A 24518-nucleotide genomic window follows, 5' to 3' on the forward strand; every position below is an offset into this window, starting at 1 on the left:
GATTGTGCCTGATTGTTTAGATTTGCCAACCTAGGCCTTTTCCCCAATTGAATGTGTGAAGGAAGCAAGTGTCTTGAGTGCTGGGAGGAAAACAACATTGCCACTTGCAAGATAAATTTAAGAAACTTGACGAGTGTGTAATAATTGGGGATCACAAATTGGAAATCAATCATCGATGGCCGAAAGGAGGCCGACGTGCAAACTGAACAGATTTTTTAATCTGAACAGATCAATCTGAACAGATCTTTTAATCTGAACAGATCTTTTAATCTGAACGGGATCATGTCTATGTTCCCCCGGGTTCTATGTTCCCCGGGTTCTATATTCCCCGTTTTTCACTAACCTCTCCCAGCCCCCACGCCAAACCTAACCTCCCCCCATGCCTAAACCTAACCTCCCCCAGACCCTAACCCAAAACCTAACCTCTCCCACCCCCACGCCTAAACCTAAGGTCGGCATTGCGGGTGGTCGGCATAGCGGGTGGACACCATTTGGGAAAAACGGGGAACATAGGACCCGGGGAACATAGGACCCGGGGAACATAGGACCCGGGGAACATAGGGATGACCCCATCTGAACAGATCTTTTAATCTGAACAGATCTTTTGGTTGTTGTTCAGCAGTGCACAAATTAAAGGATGGCTTCACCGATAATCAACACACTTTGTATCATTAATAATCTTGGTAATATCAGCACATGGGCAGTGTTTACCTTCTCTCTCTGTTTTCCCCATGCAGATCTCCCATTTCCTCCTCTGCCAAAGCGCTCCGTTCTAACGTGTTTTGCGTCACAACGGAAGTTCTGCTTGAGACGTGGAATCTGCTCTGAGGGTGACTGTTATTATTTATTTTTATTTTTTAAGTATGTGCACATCATACAAAGTGGGTTGATTACCGGTAAAGCCATAATAAAATGTCCTTTTGCATTTGCAGCTACTGGTATATATACTGCATATAAAAGTGGTACATTAAATGTACAATGTACACTGGTGTATGAATTGACCTGGATGAAGTGCCTGTAGCACAAAATAATATAGTGTAATTTTTTATGTATTTATTTAAACATAATAATAATAATAATAATAATAATATTGATTCAGGGTTAAAAAGATTGATTCAAAAATTGGGGAATAAAAAAGCATGATAATCACGACAATCGTCGGAGTCCCATTTTAATGGGCATGTTCAGGCATGCCCAGCCTGAAGGCCCGGGATGGAAAAGAGAGCAAATTCTGCTTCACATCATCAATCTTGTTTTGGCAGATAAGAGATGTACTACTATTATTCTTATTGTCAAATAAATTACTTTGGAGGAATGTGGTGTCTATTATAATTTTTTGCAAAGGATTGTGATGTACTTGCATCCCCAGGACATTTGTTTCACAATGCTGTGAGGCTGTGAAAAGATTGTACAGTATCCTCCTAGTAAAATATGGACGCATATGTTTTTTTTGTTTTTTTTATCCCTAGGCATTGCAAACCTTTAATCCGAAGCACTGAAGACAACACTGACTATGAATAGAGCAATGATAAAAATGTATTTCTTTGATGGTGTTGGCAGACACTCTCAGCCTAAGGGTTAAACCGCATTGAGAACTATTGATATAGTTTGGCTAGTCTGTAAAAAGCACAAACAATCGCAATGCCCACCCTGGCTCACAATTCCTCCATACTGAGAGGTAGCATTGAAAATGTGTTTAAGGCTTTAAAATAAATAGATAAAACAAATAAATGGGTTGCACTCACATAAAAAAGCTTGTGAAAATATCTTGACAAAATGAGGCACTTCTAGTTCATCAGCATTCAGCAACCCTAACAGGACTAATGGGATGACATCTTCTGGATTTATAGAAACATAAAGCGCCTGAGTGGAGTGATTAACCTTCAGTGGAAAGATCAGCCTGGGAGGGGGCCTAGCAATACTACGGACTCCCGCTGTGGAAGTGCCAGCCAGCAGCTGCTTCTCTCCACAAAGCCTGCTCTTGTGTACTGTTAGTTGGTGGGAATCTATCTACTGTAGTAGTAGTATTCTCCATGGGTTGATTGTCATAATACCAACACACACTGCAATGGTACTGACTGAGTGACCAACTACTGATCTGAAGAATTCAGTGACAAATATTAAACATTTTCACAAACATGATTGGGGATTGACCTTTGATTACAGCTTTATCAGGTTAATAATTACCTGCAAAACTCTGCAATGATCAAATAAAATATAACATTATGCTACCTTTTCCTATTCGTTTTAGGGTGAACAAGAATTGCAACGTTCAAACAAACAATTTAGCATCTAGCTCCAATTCCAGCAAGCAGCGGCACTGTGTTGTTTGATGAGAAAAGGAAGGATGGACACTTGTTTCTAAACGTTACATTTCATTGAGGGGGAAAAGACCAATTTGTACGATTGGATGTAAGCCAACATTTGTGCACCCTAACGTTTCTGTAAAATCCTGAAGTAATCTTCTAGCTATTATGGTGTATGCATGTTAGCCCGGGCAACGAAACTTTAGATTTTTGACATCTAGCGTTTAGACATGTCAAACTTGCACTGATTTAACGTTAGCATGTATACAACTCTACCCCGGGGTGTCGATAAGGAGGGGCCTTTTGCTAACTTACATGGCTACAATCGCATAATGTTATATTCTGTTATTATTATTTTTAACAGCACTACAATTGACAGGTGTCGTCACTAACTTAGCGGTAAGTCAGCTATCTGTCAGATCATTCCTAGGTATGGAAGTCACGGTGATGATGGCCTCTGATTCAATCAAAACAAGCAGGCGAGTTGGCAAACGTACGCAACATGCCATGATGGACAAAGCCAGTCTGATGATGGTCACATCGATTACAGCCCGAACTAACCAATAGCCAAGTGAGCTAACGTTTCTGTTAGCATGCTAACATTGAACGTAACGTTAAGTGGACAGCAACAGAACTAGCGTTAGCCAAACATTGCTTCGCTACAATAGCATAGCTATCTTATAATACAGCCCATGATAAAAAACGATATTGACATCAGCCCCAAACAACTATAAATAATGTTGCGTTAGTCAACGGGGGGGAGGAGGGCAAAACAAGCAGTTTAGCATTGAGCCTGAGCTAGCTAGCACCCACCCCAGGCTAGGTGACAGACATTTGAATCGAATGAACAAGGAAATTAGCTAGGTTAGCAACGAAAATATTAGCTCGCAAAAGGCTACTAAACGATCAATGCTATGCTTGCTCTCGAATCGCAAACAAACACACAACAGGCTCACCTTCGCTGTGATTAACGTTAGTCCAGACGATCAGGACAAAAGTCGTGTGCTGTTACTAGAGTGTCCACGGATGTTTTGGTGTAGAACAAGATTTTCCAGTGTAAACTGTTAATGTTAATGCGGTTTCACGCTGATGATAGCAAAGTAGCAACCCCCCTCCATTCTTTGCTGTTGGTCTGTCTTCGCTCGTGAAAGGTTGGGATACACCGGATGTAGAAGAAAACACGGCACGCCCGCTTCAGAGTAAACACTTCCGGGTTTCCAGGACACATTAATCAAAAAAAGAACACAACAACAACAACAATAATAATAATATTAATAATAATAATAATCAAGGTAAAAGACAAAGTAAACATATGAAGCTATATATATAAACATACACATACACACAAAAACATAAAGTAAACAATTTATAAAGTTAAAAGTAAAAATAAATATAAAAATAAACACTGAGGATACAAGTGGTATAGGGATTCTACAGCTGTTTATTCAGAAAATGAGTCGACAGATGGGCATGTGAACGCTCTCTCAGATAGTGTTCAAAACATCAAACCACAACTCATTTTTTTTGTGTGTGCACACATGCACTGTGGTCAAAATAACAATACATTTCTTGAAAAGTTCAGAAACTAGTAGTGTACGTCTAATAGTCACATGAGATGACTGACATGAAATGAACGAATAACCCACCAAAACAAAAAATGTTAATAATAATAATGGGGGGAGGGGCAGGAAAACAGTGGGAAAGTTTAATCATGTTTATTCTTTACATCTACCTGTGTAGTAATTCCAGGAAATGTCTGCACTAATGCAAGTGGTTACAAAAATAAAATACATTCTTATGTAAATATATGACATGACAGAAAACTACACTTAGGAATGTCGGTTAAGAAAATAAGGGAGATCACTTGAGTGTCTGTGCCGTTGTAGCTGTTAAATCAATTTATCAAAATTGCATGGATACTAATAACATTTGACAACGATGTGTAGGTGATTAGATTCCAGTTCTGGACATGTTTAGAATACATGTCACAAGCAATTGAGATGGGCAGTAAACAATCTGCAACAGTTCCACAGGGTTTCTGTTGGGCGTCATCAGCATTTATAGAGATAGATCATGGCATGGCTTGCAGCATCTTTCTCACACACACACAAAATCTAAGTACATAAGACTACTATGGAGGAAAGGGATTTTATATAATAAAACATGATTCTAGAAAATACCTCATCATACAAAATACCAAATCAGTGCCTGCATTTCCTCAGCTTATACTCACTGTAACCTTAACTTTTGTTGACCATTCTGTGACAAGTGTGTAATATGCATTGAGTAGTAAACTGTAACAATGTGCTAATACTCTTAGTAAAATGAGCTCAGTCATCAATAGTGGTATTTAATTTAAAAAAAAATCTGCTGCCTTTCCAACTGTACACTGCATTTTAGTACATCAAAACAATATTTGACAAGCGTCCGACTCATCAACATAACTTGTTAGACTGGAATGACTTGCATACACCTATCTTCTACTGTAAACCATAGACAATGTTACTCTATATTAACATTGGGGTACTGCTCTAGAGTCTAGAACAGTACCTCAATACCTCAGTACCACCTTAATATACTCGTCTGAGTAAGGAATATATATATATATATCCCACTGCGATACAGTGGCTTTTTCCAACACTATGGCCAAATTAATCTCTGTCGGATTCACGCTTTATACCATCTTAAGGTAAAGAGCATAAACAAGGAAGTATGTGAAAGAAATGTGTAGATGTGCAGCAGCGCATTATATCAAAGAACTGTACAAGATCATTATTAAAAAAGACACAAAAACAAACAAGTGGACAGATGTAAGGTTCTCCTGTGTGTTAATTGTCCCCTCAGTTCCCGGTCAGGAGGTAAAGTGTTCAAAAAGGCAGTTGGGGTCTTTCTTTGGGAAAAGTCTCCCTCTATTAAGCTATTGCCTTCGCCTCAGGTAAGAACGCCTCCCAAAACTTGATAAGCTGGAATACAGTTGGGGTGAGAAAAATGAAAGGGCACGTTAATAAAGCATGCACTCTGTAGTGTCAACACTTTAAGGTACTCATCAAGAACGCCATTTTTATTGTCAATTCTTTTGAGAGGAAGTACCTGAAACACATTAATCAAGCAAAAACTTTAGACGTGTGATCAAATGAAAGTATTACCCGGTGCTGAGACTGCAACATTGTCTCCAAATATTTGACTATCTGGCTCTTGAAGTCCTTGGCTTTTTCCTTCTGAAAAGGCAAAAGTGCGGTCATGTGTCATGTGTCATGTGTCATGTGTCATGCTCTTTGCCAATGGAAAAGACATACTACTACAATAACAATAACAAGATAGGCCAAATAAATGCAAGTACATAAGCATACCTCAAACCTGAGTACCTCCTTGCGTACAGTCACGCCGACCCTGTCGAAATCTCTCTCGTACTGGGTAACTCTCGCCTCCCACTGAGGACACACAAAAGGAGAAACAGGAGAACCATTGGCCTACTTGATTCAGGTGGCCTTGCCTAAGATATTACTTTTTTAGTGCGTGATGATGAATGACTTTGTCTGAGTTTATGTAGAACCAAAAAGCAGCCTAGCAAGAGTTGTTGCGAAGCTGCACATGGGTGAACGCAATATATAATCTGAATTAACAGTTCATGGAGGGCTATAATTAGCTTGAGACTGCTTGAATTGCTATATATTATGGTCATACTTCATGTGCTGTCTGTGTTACCTCAGTGATGCTGTACGAGTGGTGCCGTCCCTGTCTCCATTACCTCAGTGATCTCCTCCTTGGCTTGCTGCAGTTTGTCCGGCTTGTTGGCCCACAGCAGCTTGGCCTCCGCCTCCCTCTTCTTCTGCAGCGTGCTCTGAGCGTCCTGCCACCGCTGCCACGCCCGCGCGCGCTGGTCAAAGCAGCCCTGTGGACATCCACAGCCACAAATATACGATACAACACAATGTTGAAGTGAACGTCAATTCCATAATTAAAAGGTATTATGTCGATGGTCGACCCACATATCGTGGTCCTCTCTCAACCTTAGAAATGGGTGGCAGAACAATCATGACAGTTGTTGCTCTGCTTTGTTCCAGTTTACCGAAAAACACGTAGCACCCTTGTAGCAAAAGCATGAACTCATAGGGTCAATAGGTCAATAGGTCAGGTAAATAGGCTTCGGGCATTTCAGGACCTCCAGTCTCATTATAATCTTCCTGGTACTTCATTCTTTTTTTATTTGCAAATTCGTAGTGCTTTGTGTTCATATGGTGTCCCTTGGGGTGAAGAACTGGAAAGCCATCCCTCCCATACACAAAATCTGTACATCTAAGACCACGAAGGGATTGGTTTCTAGTCTTTATACTTTTATCACCAAGGCAGCAGAAAAAAACCATTGCACCTAAATGTCAGCTGGAGTAGGAAACTTTCTATTTCATCTAATATAATCAATTGGGATATGGTGCAGATGAATATAATTTTATCTTCCAGGAACCCCAAACACCAACTGATTCATTATAACCATCTATGCCCATAGACCATACTGCAAGTTATTTCAGATGAAAATGTCTCAAAGTCCTAACTGTATGTTATGCCCCCTGGCAAACCCCTGGAACCGTCATACACATGGTCTGGGAATGCTCGGCCGTTTCTTTACTTTGGAGAGAAGTTGCCAGGAAGATGTCCGTAGTGCTGAGAGTCACTGTTCCTTGTTCTGTTGTTTTGTTGTTGAATGATTTTACGGGGTTGAATTTATCCTTGAGTCAGATATAGTCCACTCTTTCTATAATAGGGACTGGTTTGAAACAGGGCTAAGTACTCGCTAAGTGGTGTCATGTGTATGAAGTGATGTAAGCCATATGCCACAGCCATGTGTTTCCATTACAGTTTTTCGCAAAAGAATTGCGATATTTCTACAACTTCGACAATGTACAATTGCGACTTGTAGGCGTTTCCATTGAAGTTGCGTTTGAGTGATTCCCCGTTGCAGCAGGTGCCACAGTGATTACGCACGGGGATCTGCCCCATATCCCGTCCCCTGCATGCTCAAATCCAACCAATGGTCAATGCAAATCCCAACATGAAGTTACAATGCATATAAACGAGCCTGATTATCAATTCAAAAGAAAATGAGTCGCAAAATGTTGCTGGCTGCGTGAATGCAGTCAGCGCGACAGGCAGAGGAAAAAAGGTAGCCTAATAGCCTACAACTGGTCCGATTTAGAGATGGAGGGGGGAAAAGGCTGATTTGGTTCTATAATTGCACCTGAAACGTGTGCAATGTATTAGCCTACTCACAGTCACTGTATTCACTTCAGACAGCACCACCGCACCAGTGTGTGCTTTTCATCCTCTCATCTCGCCGCTGTGCCAAATGCGCGCACACAGGCAGCCTGCTGTCACCATGGACCGATTTCTGCCATTAAACATTATCTAATTTGCCCGGCTACGCTTTTGCATAACACTCGTCTTTCTGCTAGGTAGCGTTGCTTCAAAGTTTTCCACTTGCTGCGGAGGTTTTGACATGGCTATCGAACCTTACTTACCAAACTTATTTTCCGCTCCTTTTCCAAGGGATAATATGGGTCACATGACGTGCAAATGCGAAAAATGTGTTTCCATTACACTTTTGCGATAAACTTCTATATCGACACGTCTGAAAAACCACCTCATGAGAGCGAAAAAACTTTTTGCGATATTTGGGAGGTTTTTCGAAATTCACGTGTTTCCATTACCCAATTTCTATTGCGATATATAGATTTTGCGCATTTCTGAGAGTAATGGAAACACGACTAGTGTCAGTGATCTCAACCAAATTGTATACTTAATGAGGGGATTCTGGAGCAACATCTGAGACAAGAATTTGCACCACCTTTGACAAAACGGAACGTTGAAATTTCTCCCCACGATTTTTCACAGAACCTATAAAATCCATGCAACGGTATTTTGATCTTGTTCCAGCGTCTCACGATGGCGCTCGACACTTTAAATTGAGCATTTCCCTTCATTCAGGCTGGTCGTGGTTTGTCTCCGTGCCTTAACTCGACCTCTATAGCGATCATTTTAGGACTGCGATCATACCCGGACGGCCCCCAGCAGGCGGATGTAGTCGGCCAGCATCTCGGCAAATATGAAGAAGTCACTAGCCGCCTGCTCCTGATGCAGCTGCTCCATCTTGTCCTCCACCTCCGCCAGCTGAGACAGGGCCCGCGACAGAGCCGTGTTGTCCTCAGAGGTTCCCAGCATCGCCATGCTTTTGGCAAATACTGCCGTGTTCCCACACAGCTCTGAAACACATACATCCATGTAGGAACTCTCAACTCTGTTCACTTGTTTCACCTTGAACAGACGTAAGAGCTTGGACTGAGCTATTTTGTGGTCTTAAATGAGAGTTGGATTACAATTTAAAATATATATATATATCTTTGGTGGAAGGGAAAAAAAATTCTAAGGTGTAGCTCACCCTTCCTGTGAATGACCAAGGAGTCGACCAGAGCATGGAGCTTCCTCAGCTGCTGCTCCTCACTCTCCACCTCCTGGAACCTGTCCTCAAACCACTGGGACAGACAGCAAGAGCAGGACAATGTCAAGAAACCAACCAGACAATCCCATCATTTCTAGAATGACAGACTATTTCTTAGGAGTATAGTGGTAGTCATTTTTTCCATATCACCCAGCTCTACTTGTGGTATACACAACATGAACATTTTCTGACGCTTTCAACACAGGATATTTCCAGTGCTATCAGAGGTTTATCATATAACATTAGCAACATGCATCTCTGTACCACATACGTGCGCCAAGTCCACATGAGTCTAATTTGAAGAAATGCATCACAGTGATTCAGCCCTTACAGTGTCAGACTCATTCATCTTGATGGTCATCTTGTTGACAGCATCTGATGCCTTATTGATCATTTTGAGGAAGCCAGCTCCACTCAACGTCTGGGTGTTCACTGCCCTGGGAAGCTGAAAACATAAACGCACACACATCGAGATAAAGCACATTTTGTGTTGCCATTAGGTGGCGCTATGACTCTGTGCATGTCCGAAATTGGGCAGCGCACTACCCAAGTTTGAAGTCGATCGGATGAACAGTTCTCAAGATAAACCGCTTTTTGTGTTGCCAATAGTTGGCGCTAGGACAATGCGCGTGTCCAAGATTGGCAATCCGTCGGGTTCCCGGCAGCGCACTCCCCAAGTTTGAAGTCAATCGGATGAACAGTTGTCAGGATAAACCGTTTTTTTGTGTTGCCAGTAGGTGGCGCTGTCCAAATTTCACGACATTTGGCACTGCGCTCCGTCAGGTCCCCAAGTTTGAAGGTGATCGGAGCAATGGTGTGCGACTCGACGTCTGAAAATCTCATAGGTTGAGGCCACGTCTCGTCATAGACGCTGGTTTAGCTGGCTCAGCCTGGCTGGGGGCGTGGTCAGGGTGGGGTAAAAACCCCCGTTCTATCCATTCAGCAAAGTTAGAATTTAGCTGATAGCCCAGCCCAGGCAGACACGATCGGGGATTTAACCACCGCAGTAAACGCACATCTGAGCAGACGTCTTGTGTTCTGCTCTAGAACCCCCAAACCTGTAGTTTAGACCCGCAGCACCGTCTTTTGGTGAGTCAGCCCATGAGATATATGGGCGGTTTTACCCCACTCGCGCACCAGCCGTTTAACATTTTGTGGGCGTTGCCAGACATGCGGACTGTCTCTATACTGTACCTCTTCTTTCTCCAAGAACTCACGGACGTCGGGGTCTTGCAGTAGTGATGGGTGACACACTATTCTCTGGAGATATCTGGGGGGGACATGTGAAGTGAGTGACTGGAATGAGGAGCATCAAAGAAGTACTATGAAGTAGCACCTGAAGGCCACCACATTTACACCACATATCTACACATCACATACAAAACAGAGATATGCAAGGAGAGACGGATAAAATAGTCCCTGCAGGTACGGACCACAAAACATAATTGCATCACTGGTAATAGCTGGTGCATCCATGGCACACTATCTCATCTGTCGTTTTAGTTCATTGTGAAACATCTGTGGATTCTTACCTCTCCAGAGCTGCTCTTCTTCTCTCCACAAACTCTCCTGATGACGGATCGTCCTTTCCCACCTTCACTTTTGTCATTCCTGTTGGTCAAAAAAATAACAAAAAGGCATAAACGCAAAATTAATATGTGCAAAACTGCAAAACCCGTGGATTTGTTTGGTACAGAGAGACCGCAGTAAAAAGAGATGGTTACCCACCGACAATGCTCTTCTCCGGTGGTGGTGGGATGATGCAGCCATTGAGTGACTGCTTCACTGACAGCTTCTCATACAGACCCAGGAAGTCACTGAAACGTCTCCTCACAGAGAAGGTCTTATTCCTGAACATGGGCAAGGAGGTCTAGTGGTAGGGACAGGGACGGTGAAGAGAAGAAGACACAGTATTTAAAAACAGATGGAATAGATCAATTATTAAAATAAGATGTGGTGGATTTTGCGTCTGAAAAACACAATCTTGACCACGAACCCGAGTGGAAACTTTGTAGGCCAGATATGCATGCATGCCATCTCCTACAAGGACAGAAGACATTGGCAAGTTACAAAGACGAGAAATATTAAGGTTTCAATTGGACAATAATGCAGCTATATAGTCACTGCTTATTTTGCCAAAATGACCTGGTACAACAAAAAGTGAACTATTCCATCATAAACAAAATAAATATATTCAACTATGTCCAATAATTTCCAACTGAAGCAGAATGCATTTGCAGATTTACTGACGAAAATGCTAGCTGTACAGTAGCTCCGACAAACTGACAGTACAGGAAAAGAAACTGACCAACTTTCTCAGGATTGGTGACGGCAACATCCACGTCAAAGCTATCCTTGGCTTCGTCCTCCTCCAGCTGTAATGAATGAGCAGATAGTAACACAAATTCAAGCATTCAAATAACTGCGGTGGCAATTGTCCGATTGGTGCGTGACTTTAAAGGAAGCATTTGAGCCTAACATGGCATGTGTGGCCAAATTACTATTCTAACATAATAAAAACCAATAAACTAGAATTTAAAAAAGTATGAAATGATTTATTTACAAAAAAACAAAGTCTACAGAGCCCTGGTTCAGCCCCTCCCCCCCTCCTCTGCTGTCTCTGGGGACTGACCCAGAAGCACACCATTCAGACCTCTATATACCTCTCACAGGAAGTCCTAGATTAGAGCAGCTTACTGCAGTAGCGCCCCCTAGGTCTTGAGGGAGGTATTACAACAACGTTTAAATTCTCTCCACACATGCAATTAATTGTAAGCTGTTGGGAAGCTCCGCCTGGCCCTGTACCTGCTCCATGGACATGGCGGCTGGGCTGGGGGTGAATGCGGTGGCAGGTCGCGGGCCGGACGAGGCGCTTTGCTCTTTCCTCTCTGAGCTGCTGGACTTCTCTGCAGACAGCTCCACCTGGGCATCTGTGTTACAGTGAAAGATAAGCACGTAAAGGGATTGTCTGGATTTTTTTTGATGTGGGGTTGTACAGTATGAGAGGTACTTGCCGACAGTCAGTGTACTACATGCAGTAGAATGCAGCCGGCGCTGTCCCAGTTTGGAGAAGTGGAGACCGGCCGCGTCAGGCAAGTAGAGCTGTCTGCTGTGTGTGAACAGGGTCATGAGCAAAAATGTAAAAAAAGAAAGAAAAAGTTTCCATCCTGCTCACCTGGCATAATTCAAGTCTCCACAAGCACCGAGATGCCAAGTTGACTTGAAGACATCATTTAAACCCTGTTTTTAGCTGAAAGCATCACAGTAGCAGCAGGCTACAGAGTGCGCCGCCAGCAGCCTTCTTGCAGCACCTGGCTACTACATTTCAGCTAAAACAGGTATGTCTTTTCAACTTGTCAACTTAGCATCTCAGGGCTTGTGGAGACTTGGATTACACCAGGTGAGCATTATGGACGTTTTTATTTTATTTTTTACGCTACTGCTTGTGACCCCTGTTCACAGCAGCAGACAGCTCTACTTCTCTGATGCCAGTCTCCATTTCTCCAAACTGGGACCAGAGGCAAACTAAACAGACTAAAGCCTGGGTCAGACTAAAGCCTGGGTCAGACTAAAGCCTGGGTCAGACTAAAGCCTGGGTCAGACTACAAGACTGTTCTAATGTCGCTCACCGAGGGCAGTTCAGACTAAATGACTGGTCTGTTTACCATCCTCACACTCAGTGTGTGTCCTCCATTACATTTTCTCTCTCTCACTCTAAGATCCCTGTTAGATGGAAAACCACCTCATTTTAAATACAGGAATGACCAAGGAGCTTATTGTTGAGTTGAGAAAGAAAAAGAGTGCAATAAGTCCTGTCCTGATTAAAGGTGAGGACATGGAGGTGGTCTCCTCATATAAAGTACCTCGGTGTCCTTGTGGACAATAAGCTGGACTGGAGAGAGAACTCTAGTGCCATCTTTAAAAAGGTCCAGTCCAGTCCAGGCTGTTTTTTTTCTCAGGAAGCTCCGGTCTTTTAATGTTAGCAGGTCACTCCTTCATGTTTTTTTTTTACCAAAGTATTTTAGCTAGTGTGTTATTTGATGCTGTTGTCTGTTGGGGGAGCGGCCTAAGATCCGATGACAGAAACAAGATCAATAAACTGATCGGGAAGGCAGGATCCATTATTGGCCTGACCTGACCCCTAACTCTTTGGAACATATCCTAGAAGAGCAAAGAATGTGCAGGAAGCTCAAGAGCGTCATGTACAATGAGAGTCACCAAATGATCCCTGTTTTGAGCGACCTGAAGAGCTCTTTTAGTGACAGGTCTGTCATGTCCAGATGCTCTACAGAGACATTTAGGAGGTCCTTCATACCTGCTGCAGTGACCTTTTTTAATCAACATCGTCACTGATTGTTGCTGTCGACATTGTTGATTTATGGTGGTTGGTTGTAAATGTTAGCATCCATGATTTGATGTTGTATGGGGGGGCTGTGCACTCCCCTTATTGTGTACTGATTGGGATATGTACATGTATCTGTATATAGCATTTCTATTGGCTGTTGTTTGTCCTACATGTTGTATGGTGGCACTCAGTTTCCGCCCTGGGGGATTAATAAAGTTGATCATATCATATTGTATCGTATCATATCGTATCGTATCCCGTCTGGAGGCTGTTCACGCTGCACGATGTGGCAAAGATGGGGAATGACAAACATGTAAAGATGGATTGATTCAGCTTTTACAGCATTTTATATTAGATTTATTCTTACAAATAAAAATGTATACGCAAGTAGATTTGGGAATCTACTGTACAGTATGCACGTAGGAGGAAATAATTGTTTTTGGACAAAAGGGAATTCTCATCCAGTTCATTCTCTCCCCCCCCCCCCCCCTCTTGCCAGAATCACTCTCAGATTTCACTCTAGTTGAGTCTTGGACCGGACCGCTTCACAGAAGCCCGGCCACACCGGACCCGACCAAATCGATGGGAAAATATCCTTTCAGGCCCAAAAGGCCCAAGTCTCCAGTCTTGAACCTGCTCACACTGAGTGCGTTTACATGCACACATAATCAGATAACTGAGAATAATCAGGTAACAGGCAATAATCTGATTTCCGCGTTCACATGCACTTTAGTAAATAGCGGTAACTTGCCTCAAAGTGTGTGAACGGACATTGAGCCTGGTCTATGCACTGAATAAAACTGATGATTCAGCAGAAAGATAGGTGTGTTTTTCGGATTTCTCATAAACTGATAACGGCCTTTATCCGATAAAGGGTATCGGTTTATACTGTTTACATGGCCACTTGAATAATCGGGTAACCCTAGAAATCCGATAATAATCCGTTTATTAGTGTGTATGTAAACACACTCACTGTAGGATAATCTCCACCAACTGTTGAGCCCAAGTGCCCTCCTCCCCCACCCTCGCCTCCCCATGGCTTGACTCACCCAGACAGGTGGGACGGTCCAGTTTGGCTCAGAGCCTATAATGTAAACGCACCGAGCATGCTGTGACCCAGGCTTAAGCTGGGCAATCTTACAAGGCTTTTTATCCTATTTACACAAGCAGAGCAAAGGCAAAAGCTAAGTGGGATGAAATGGAAGGCAGTTATGTTCCGTCTCCGTACTGTACCCGTGAACAGATCGTTGTCATCATCAGAGTGCACGCCGTTGGACCTGGCAGCGTTGCTGCTGAGGCGGGGAGCCGTGACGACGTCAGCTTCCTCTTCACTGAGCAGATCTGGAGGCGGCTCACTAGCAGCACCATCTGGCTGGGAAAGCCCTCGACTCACCGCCACAGGGTTGCTCTACAGACGGGTGAGATAACAACTTGGAATGAGCCACATTTGAGACACGCAAGGATTGGAAATGCATGAAGAACAGTGTAGTCTGACAGCCATCGCCCCCTGGCTGCAGTTAAAGACGTTTAGCAGGCACAGATAAGCACGAATAAGGAGGTGGCTGGGTGGGGTCCACTGGTGGGTTAAGTACAAGTTAGATTAAGATTAATTCTTAACGGAAAATATTAGATGTCTACAGGCTACTCTCCAGAATGCATTACACGTGACAACAATATAATTTGTTGTTTTGTTCAGCTCCCATCTGAAGATGCCACAGAACTCTTTATTCCAGTTGAAATTGATTTTATTGACAATTATGGCCTTTGACTCCAGGAGGTGTAGGGACGACGGATCCTAGATCCTAGATTCACTGTTGGTTGTGAAGCACCCCCCCCATGCTGAACCCTATAAACAAAATTGCCCCTCAAAATGGAAGCTTCTAATTGCTGTTAATTAGAAAAACAAAAACAAATGCAAAGATAAAACGTGTTACGTTACAAAGTTTAAAAAAAATGTTTCTTTGATTGTGATTCGTGACGACAATTATTCCTGAGACCATTGGTCGATGTCTTTGCAACTAGATTTGTAGAATCACATTTTATATTATTGTATTGCTGTATTGTGTATGTTTCTATGTACTGTTGACATGTGCTGCCTTCTTGGCCAGGTCACCTTTGTGAAAGAGATCATTGATCTCAATCGGTTTTTAACCTGGTTAAATAAAGGATAAATAAAATAAAATAAATTATTCTTATCAGTGGTTAATTTTTGTTGTTGTCATGAATGTGGGTCACTCAGATAAAGAGGTTGCCAAGCTAACTTCCTCACTGAATGCAGCTGCCAGCACAGCACAGCACGCCCCAGCAAGCCGTTACTAATAGGAAAACATGTCGGACTTACGTTGCCAATAAAGATATCCTCGCCCTCGTCACTGTCTCCATCTGCCATGTCAGAAAGCCCTGCTTCTGGTTGCTCTGATGCTACAGGGAAAGGAGGACTCCGATCCGAGCTGGCCGCCATATTCCTTGTTGTGAGAATGACTGACGTAAACGGAAGTTGTAGATGCAAGGATTGGAAGGTGGGGAAAAAAGGGGTGGAGCGACCTCTGCTGGTTACTAGCGTGTCTTGCATTGTCATGCTAGAATGTAAAGTTTAACCATGGGTGGGCAATTATTTTTCCTGGGGGGCCTCATGAGAAACCCTGCTTGTTGCCAGGGGCCAAAAAAAAATAGTGTCATGCCATAACGTCTAAGTTGATCACTAAATTAAATTATAGAAAACATACTGTGCACTTATTCTTAGCATTTATTATAATTATATTGAAAATCACTTTCAGTTATTTAATCTCAGGTAGCCAGCCAGTTATCTAATCTCGTTTGATTTTTTTCAGCTTTATCAGTAAAATGGTGTGGTTTGCCCATGCCAGGCAGAACCATCATGATGGCCGGTTCTGGCCCCCGGGCCACATAAAAAATATGTCATTTTTTTCTTATTCTCATTATTGCTATATTAAGATGTACGGCACTCATTCCTGTCCTACATCTTTATTTGTATTAAAATTATGCAGACGGATATTTATTGGTGGTTCATAGGAGAGCAGTGTTTTAGAATAGTGTTTGCTAGTATGTTACCCTGGCAAATCAGCCCCTTTTAGCGCAATATGTTGATCTAATCCTACTTGTAATTGGTAACGTTATATATTTATATTAAATCAATTAGGTACATTAATGGCTTGTTGTAAGCGTGGGTCTAGCTAGTCTATAGAAACACCCACGTGCGTCCCTGATATTTTTTGAACATTTTGAATATTTTGAAGAACATCCTGTTTACCTGTCAGTGATAGGCTGTCACCAGGCTCTCTTTCGAATACCTGTCAGTTATAGGCTGTCACCTAACCTTGCAAGGCAGCTGTATTTCGTGCGAGATCATGATAATTTTCCCAAGATCAAGATCTCATGTGATGTGTTTTGTGAAAACAAAACTCATCCATCTGGCAGCGTCAGGTTAAGTGACGGGCCTGGGATGTCCAAAGAGTTCACAGATCTTCCACTTCCAGTTTGTTCCCGCGGTGGTTCTCATTTGGTTTTCCACTGACTCTGCAGAAGGCTTACAAGGCTTTCAGACCTGTTTGATGTAACGTAAAGACTTCTTATAGAGACCCAAATGCATAGTTCAGGTCTTTTGTCTTTCCCCAGAGTCGCTTTCTGTGCAAATCAATATTGTTCAATTTTCAAGATCATACATTTAATTATATTATATTTCATTTCATTTCATTTTGTATCCCTTTCATTGGAGGGTTTGTTGCATTTCTCGCACCAAAGAAGAAAACATTGGCAACACTTTCTATGGTCATGTCTAATGCATTATGAGCACATTCATAAGACATTATAATGCATTTATAAGGCTTTATAAAACTTTATAAATGTTTATAATCATGCATGGAAACTTATAACAAGGTTTATTAAACTATTATCAGTAGTGGACATAATGTATTATAAGTTCAGCATTGATAATTCTTTATACCTTCATTGCCAAAATGACAACAGTGATCATCTTTTTACCAGGCTGGCTGCGGGCCTACATCTATCTGGCTGTCTGAAGGTTGGAAGGAAGCTAGCTGACAACCCTCAAAATGCTTGAGTGACATCACTGATGACATCACTCAATGATGACATCACGGATGACATCGCTCACTGATGACATCATGCAGCCTGGCATAATAGTGAACTCACGCTTGTTGTCTGTATTGACCCGTGTGACCACAGCCAGCTCACCTGTGCACTCAGCAACAGGGAAACATGGACAATGGTGTCTCCACAACCGGCGACAGCAAGTTGGACCAGGCTATCAAGCAGTGGCTGGAGTATGACAAGAACCCCAAGACAGTGTCTCTGGTGCAGGGCCTGGTGAAGGACGAGGCAGTGGAGGCTCTGCAGAAATGCTTCTCCTCCAGGATGGAGTTTGGCACAGCGGGTCTGAGGGCGACCATGGGCCCTGGTATTTCCTGCATGAACGACCTCACCATCATCCAGACCACGCAGGGCTTCTGTCGTTACTTGGAGGAGCGCTTCGGGGACCTGAAGGAGCGAGGCGTGGTGATCGGGTACGACGCCCGCGCGCACCCCGCCAGCGGGGGCAGCAGCGAGCGCTTCTCCCAGCTGGCTGCAAGCGTCTTCATTAGCCGAGGGGTGCAGGTCCACCTCTTCTCCGACATCACCCCTACGCCCTTTGTGCCGTTCACAGTGTCCCACCTGGGTCTTTGTGCCGGCATCATGGTCACTGCCTCTCACAACCCCAAACAGGACAATGGGTACAAGGTGTACTGGGAGAACGGAGCCCAGATCGTGGGCCCTCACGACAAAGGCATCTCCGAGGCCATCGAGGAGAACCTGGAGCCTTGGCCTGAGTCCTGGGAGACGGAGGAGGCCCTGAAGAGCCCGCTGCTCCGAGACCCCTATGGGGACATCCACACGCAGTACTTCACGGCCATCCAGAAACACTGTCACCACAGGGAGATCAACCAGAGTTCAGAGGTGAAGATCGTCCACACGTCTGTGCACGGCGTCGGCCACGCCTTTGTCCAGGCGGCTTTCAAGGCCTTTGACCTTCGGCCTCCCTACGCCGTCGAGGAGCAGAAAGACCCCGACCCCGAGTTCCCCACCGTCCAGTACCCCAACCCCGAGGAGGGCGAGGGGGTCCTGACCCTGTCGTTTGCCCTGGCAGATCAAGAAGGAGCCACTGTGGTGTTGGCCAACGACCCCGATGCTGACCGGCTGGCCGTCGCCGAGAAACACGAGAGCGGACAGTGGCGAGTGTTCAGTGGTAATGAGTTGGGCGCGTTGTTGGGCTGGTGGATGTTCCGCTGCTGGAAACAGCAGAACCCCGACGGCGCCTCTGTTGAAAACGTCTACATGTTGGCCAGCACCGTCTCCTCCAAGATACTGCGAGCCATATCTCTGAAGGAGGGCTTCCACTTTGAGGAGACGCTGACCGGGTTCAAATGGATGGGAAACAGAGCCAGAGACCTGCGGGACCAGGGGAACACGGTTCTCTTTGCCTTTGAGGAGTCTATAGGATATATGTGCAGTCCCTCTGTGCTGGACAAGGATGGCGTGAGCGCCGCAGCCATCGCAGGAGAGATGACTTCCTATCTGGCCACGAAAAACACCAGCCTCTCCCAACAACTCACCGCCGTCTACGAGGAGTACGGCTACCACATCACGAAGAACTCCTACTTCATCTGCCACGACCAGGACGTCATCCGCAGCCTGTTTGAGCGCCTGCGCAACTACGGCGACCATGAGGGCTCCTCCTCCTCCTCCTCGTCCTCGTCCTCCTCCTACCCCACTGAGTGTGGAGGCGTCTCCATCAGCGCCGTGCGAGACCTGACCACCGGCTACGACAGCAACCAGCCCGACAACAAGGCTGTTCTCCCCACCTCCAGCTCCACGCAGATGATCACCTTCTCCTTCTCCAACCATGAGGACCAGCGGCACCGAGCCAAAGATCAAGTACTACACGGAGCTCTGCGCCGCCCCCGGTAACAGCGATGTGACGCGCCTGCAGGAGGAGCTGGATGCCTTGGTTGATGCCATCGTGGAAAACTTCTTCCAGCCAGAGAAGAATAACTTGCAGCCCAAGCCGGAGTAACACTGATACTCATAATACGACACAAACAAACAGGACCAGTTGTCACTAGTATCTCTGACCAGCATTTCACACAACTAAAAACCTTGCGCGCTACACACACTCGATTTCTAGGGTGGAGACTGGAGAAACGACCTTTTCTGCCGAACTTACTTCCGTAACAAATCGTCACTCGAGCAACTGTGATGTCATCGGTGCGGCGTACACAATTGCTCACGTCATTGATGATGTCACTATTGCTCGAGTGACATCACTGATGACACCACAATTGCTTGAGTGACATCGCTCACTAAGGACAATTGCTCGAGTGAAATCAAATGCCCAATCCGAAGCCAAGCACACAACATACCAGCTCAACATACCTGTGTGAGTGCTGCTTTTCCGCATTGACCATGACCACCGCACTGCACCGGTCAAGGCTGCAGGAGGATGATCTGCATGTATTCCCCGCATCACCCGTCTACATGCGCATCAAAGGCAGACTCATCTTTCCCACTAAAGTAGGGGCGAGCAAATTAACAAGGCAGAATTGATCTGATTATTGTCGCGACTCCGTGAGCAGGATTTATGCACAGTGTCAACTTGAGACGTGAAAAGCAACGCTATGCTGTGCAGGGCATCGCCCAGAGCCTTAAGCACGCACAATGTTGAGACAGTGGATAGCCTATGAAAAGCAGTGCATGGTGCGCTGTGATGATTTCATTGGGTGAGAGACTGTTTTGAATTGAGTTAATGGACTGCAGGGTTACATTATTTCCCCACAATTTAAGCATGAATGAGGGAGAACTTGGGTAGTGTAATAAAGACGTGTTAAAAAAAGATTAAAACTCCTTCAGTGGATAAAGATGTTTAAGCCCGAGTGGAACATACAACACTAATAGTAATAATAGAGAGGCAAAGTGAACGTCACTTCCTGCTTCAGCACTGTACCAGAGATTTTCTTCCGCAATTTATTTTCCCATAGACATTTCGTAAAATGCTTATAAAAATAGTTTTACTTGTTCAAACCAAACGGTTCAGCTATATTTAGAATCGGGAGAGACCATAGAACATTTCACTCAGACCAAAACAAAAAAAAACATTGAAAAAATATGTTCTTTAAACCCGCATTTGTTTTAACGTTTTGGTCCGAGTGAAATGTTATGCGGTCTCCTGTTTCAAAATATATCTGTACCGTTTGGTTCTGAGGGGAGCACAGTTTGAAAACCCCTGCTTTAGCAGCTGATGTCACCTAACGCACTCCCTAGCAACCACCCCTAGCAATCGCCTAGAAAACCCTAGCACCCTAGATTCCTTCCTACCTTCTTTCTTATCTTCTTAATTTCTATCTCTTCTATATGAAGCACACACTGAGGAGAACGTTTTGGCAGAGTATTACTGAGAATATTTCCCTATACTGAACCGTAGCCTAATGTCAACTTATACAACTTGCATCTTGACAGTCATACGAACAAACATGTTTCACGAAAAAGAAGACGAGTAGAAACATGAACTTTGTTAGTATTCATAATAGTTTGTATACACAATGTATAGGAGCACCGATAAAAAAAAAAATCAATTTTTTTTTCCAAAACTTTTTTTGAACATTTTTTAAAAAGCCACAGAATTGTTCCTACAGAAAGCAAACAGAGCTCTGTACATAAACAAGCAACAACAGAATTCCTCGTGGTGGTGAGCAACACAGTCAATAACTCTGCCGCTCAAATTCAATCCTCTCTGGAGCAAAGAATGAACATAAAAAACAAGACCAGCTGCCTGCTGCTAACCTAGGACACTACGTTTTACACAAACAGCTCCATATTTAAAACACAAGATATGTAAGAAATGTACTTTTCAAAAATTGTGAAAAAGTGCAATACAGGTTCAACTGTTTACAACTTAATAGATTATTTCCCAAATGGAGTCCGGTCCTTTTGTCCACCCCTTCCCCCCCCCGTTTTCAATCAACCCCCCACCAACACCCTCCAAAAAAAAAAAAAAAAAAAAGTTCCTTTTGTATCCATAGTTAAAATCTCTTACAGTATTGACATTCATGAGGATGTACATTTATGAGAAACATGGTATTCACAAAAGTAGAGCAAATTACTATGATTGCAAATGACAAATTTCTTTGGGTAAGAGGGTAGATGAAAAACTAGTTTCTTACATGAACATACTTTAATTTTTTTCTTCCTTTTTTTTTACATTGGAATTGTGTATAGAACAAGCTTTTTTTTTTCTTCGTACAAAAACTACAATGTAAAAAGAATCTGGGAGTCCCATTCAAAAGGCCAACATCTTTGCCTTGTAGAAGATTTGAAAAAGAACCAGGGCGCAACATCTCACGAGGAACACGAGGGGGGGGGGGAAGGGGGTTGTCAAACACTCTCCATTGTGGGGAAACCCACACCTGGTTCGGCAAATACAGACTTCTGAAACCAAATATTGGCTTTTGGAAACAAGACACATTTGATAGAACTTCTCATACAATAGATAACTCGTCTGCTGCAGATGACTGATTGACTGGGTTGCTGCTGTGTGAGGTTTTTTGGGGGTCCGGGTCGGTACCCCCTTAAGTCCAAGGAAACCCCTGACCTGGATATACTGTCAAATCCCATGACAGGATAGAAACGGGCTACCTTTGGACCGGCAGCGACAGTGACTCGTCGGTGAGGCATCACAGTACGACGACTCCGAGCGAACGTCCTCGGGAAGAGGGCCGAGTCATCGAGAGCATCCAACATACAAACACGTTGGTAAGGCTTTTTCAACGGAGCTCCCACAACAAAGACGGAACACATTTCAATGTACAAAGTGAGGGGGGGGGGGGGGAGGGGCAACACAATGCCAGAGAAGAATGCAAGAATCCATTTCAAATGTAGTGTAGAAACATCTCCCCTGTTGATACGAAAAGTGAGCTTCAATTTTAATCCCACTTTCATCCCGAATAATAACGACACAATGGGAAACATAAAAATAAAATGAGGCAGTAAAAAAACAAAAACAACAACGGTATGTACATGTCTATAAGGATATGTGTGTAAAAAATAATACATAAAACATAGAAAATGATAAAAATCCATGGCACAATATATGACACAAGGGGGAGTAACAACAAAATCTGCTTTAAAATGACCACGTTTTATGGATACTGTCGGCTTGTAAAGGGGGACTGATATTCAATGTTCACTTCACTGAAACGGCCCAATAGATAGATACAAAATGCACAAAGAAATGACACTCATCAAACAAACACTGTGTGTAGACTGTGCCGCACGAGCAGCAGCAACATCGATACCAGCATATTTTTGGACTTTCTCCTTTTTGACTTGACGTTGAATCGACCCGTCTTGCCTCGAGCGCGCTCTCCCGTCGCACGCCGACAAAACCTATGTATTTTTTTGCTGAGGAAAAAAGTTCACAATCTTTCCGGTTGAAAGCGACCAATGTTAATAGTTTATCGTCTCTGAGAGTGTTTCTTCATAAAAAAAGGCGAAGCGTCTCAACTTTTCTTCCCTCTCATGGCCATCTCCTTCCTGAGACTGAGCAAGGTAAGCCAAAAAAAAAAAAAAAAAAAAAGTTTGTACGTTTTTTCTCTGCAGGGGGACATGAGAGTTCCTTAGGCGTACGAAGCCGTTTTGTGTCCACAAGCCTCTGGCTCCCGAGTTGTTTGTTTAGGGTTTGTCTTGCGTTAAGAGTGTGTGTGTTTTCCTGTGTGAATGTGTGAGTGAATGCGAGAGAGAGAGAGTGCGTGTTTGAATGTGTGTGTGTGCGTGTGCATGTTCATGGCGCTGTGGTGATGGCGTTCAGGTCCTTCATCAGGCCCTCGAGGTGGGCCATCTCCTCGGTCAGCTCGTCGGGTTCGTAGCTCTGGGGGAGAGGAACAGGGTTACTGCGGGGGGCGGGGGAGGGGCAGGGGGGGAGGGAGGCAAGCACCTGGAGGGGGGGAGGAGCAAAGGAGAGGAGAGGAGGAGTCAGTCAGGGATCTTTCACAGAGGGAGGAGTCATATGGGTGGGGGGGGTGAGGCGAGCTGGGGAATGGGGTCAATGGGACTGAAGCGCCGGAATGACGACGACGACGACAAAAGAGAAGGCAGACCAAAGCAAACGACCAGAATCAAAGAGAAGCCAATGTCCACAAATGATCAATTAAGCCAATTAAGGATTAAAGACATGGGGAAAATATGTGATGGTAAAAAAAACAAATTCATTCCAGTTATGGGTTTTGTTAAAATCAATCGTTGAAATATTAAATGAAATGATGATCAAAAGGCAGCCGACAACACCACAAAAACGGTGAGAGTGAAGTTGAGAAGAACCAAAAGAGAGAAAGAACACAAAAAAATGTGGTTAAAATCAATGTCCAATATAATCCAGTGCCCAAATAAAAGCTGACATGGTTTGGCATGTGTGACTGTTATCATATCTCCAGAAGACATACTTGACATGTGGCACTATATATATCATCATCATGGTCAAATACATAGAAACTATTAAAAGATTCACAATTATTAGCCTTACAAAAACAATCCCAGCGCAAGGGATGAGGCCACAATGCTACCAAGTGGCCTGCGGGGGGCGCCGTACTCACGCTGTCTACATCCTCCAGCATCTTGCTGGTCTCTGGCACATCAGGGGCGCTGGGAACGGTGACGACCATGGGCGTGCGCGTCCTGCCCAGCGTCCCGATGGAGGCTGTCTTTACGATGTGGGGGTGAGATGGGAGACCTGAGCCCAGAAGAAGAAATGCACAAAACACACAATGTTCAGTAAAGACAACACATAACCTGAAGCATCAGTTAAACCCATCCCCTATTCCAAATGGCATCTGTCTGCGTGATTTAGTGCAGTGGTTCCCAAACTGTGGTCTGCGGGGCTCCGCCTGGTGGTCTGACAGAGCATTGCAAAAAACAAACAAAACAAACAAACAAACAAACAGACAGACAACAGTTTTTACATATACACATTAACCCGGAGGATTAGGCTTGGGCTGATTTTCTGACATATCGTGATATTCAGAGTTGAGTTTGGCTGCTCTTGGTCTGGCATTGTCATATGCAAGTGCCTTTTCTCCAGCTTTCTAACCCTCCGAGCCAATGATTGGCCAATCGGCGTCAATAAACAGCCCAAAAGGGCGGGACCAGACGTTGTCAAGTGCGGTTGTCAAGACTGCGCCGAGGACGGAGTAGAGATTCCCGTCTCCACTTGCTCCACTCTTGATAAGTTGCTGTACAATTTGCAGGAATACATCTCAGATGGTATGAAATGGCAACAGGCTTGGACCAATTCACACAACGATGTCATATATTT

At 44.0% G+C, this 24518-nt stretch overlaps 2 protein-coding genes and 1 pseudogene across 3 annotated transcripts in view; 1 reads left to right on the forward strand and 2 right to left on the reverse strand.

Annotated features, from left to right (window-relative positions):
* Positions 1-3778: 3778 nt before the first annotated feature.
* Positions 3779-15602, reverse strand: snx1b (sorting nexin 1b; the record flags this gene model as incomplete). The annotated part of the gene is made up of 15 exons (XM_083652774.1): positions 3779-5269; positions 5453-5524; positions 5657-5737; positions 6055-6198; positions 8355-8560; positions 8737-8830; positions 9128-9241; positions 9991-10066; positions 10329-10407; positions 10525-10666; positions 10793-10836; positions 11105-11171; positions 11602-11726; positions 14375-14549; positions 15483-15602. The coding sequence occupies 15 exons, from the start codon at positions 15600-15602 to the stop codon at positions 5219-5221; spliced, it is 1590 nt and encodes a 529-aa protein (XP_083508900.1). The 3' UTR covers positions 3779-5218.
* A 1778-nt stretch (positions 15603-17380) lies between these two features.
* On the forward strand, positions 17381-19232 carry LOC310791046 (phosphopentomutase pseudogene; annotated as a pseudogene). The gene has a single exon. The product of its transcript is annotated as a phosphopentomutase pseudogene (transcript).
* A 1991-nt stretch (positions 19233-21223) lies between these two features.
* Positions 21224-24518, reverse strand: part of neo1a (neogenin 1a) — a 244849-nt gene continuing 241554 nt past the window's right edge. Inside the window, exons 28-29 of the mRNA XM_083652556.1 lie at positions 23800-23936; positions 21224-23144 (exon numbers count right to left, since the gene is read on the reverse strand). Of these exons, the coding sequence (XP_083508682.1) occupies positions 22992-23144; positions 23800-23936 (290 nt within the window). The 3' untranslated portion in view covers positions 21224-22991. The remainder of the gene's footprint in view (positions 23145-23799; positions 23937-24518) is intronic.

Source organism: Poromitra crassiceps, assembly GCF_964638095.1.
Source record: "Poromitra crassiceps genome assembly, chromosome: 16".
NCBI lineage: Eukaryota > Metazoa > Chordata > Actinopteri > Beryciformes > Melamphaidae > Poromitra > Poromitra crassiceps.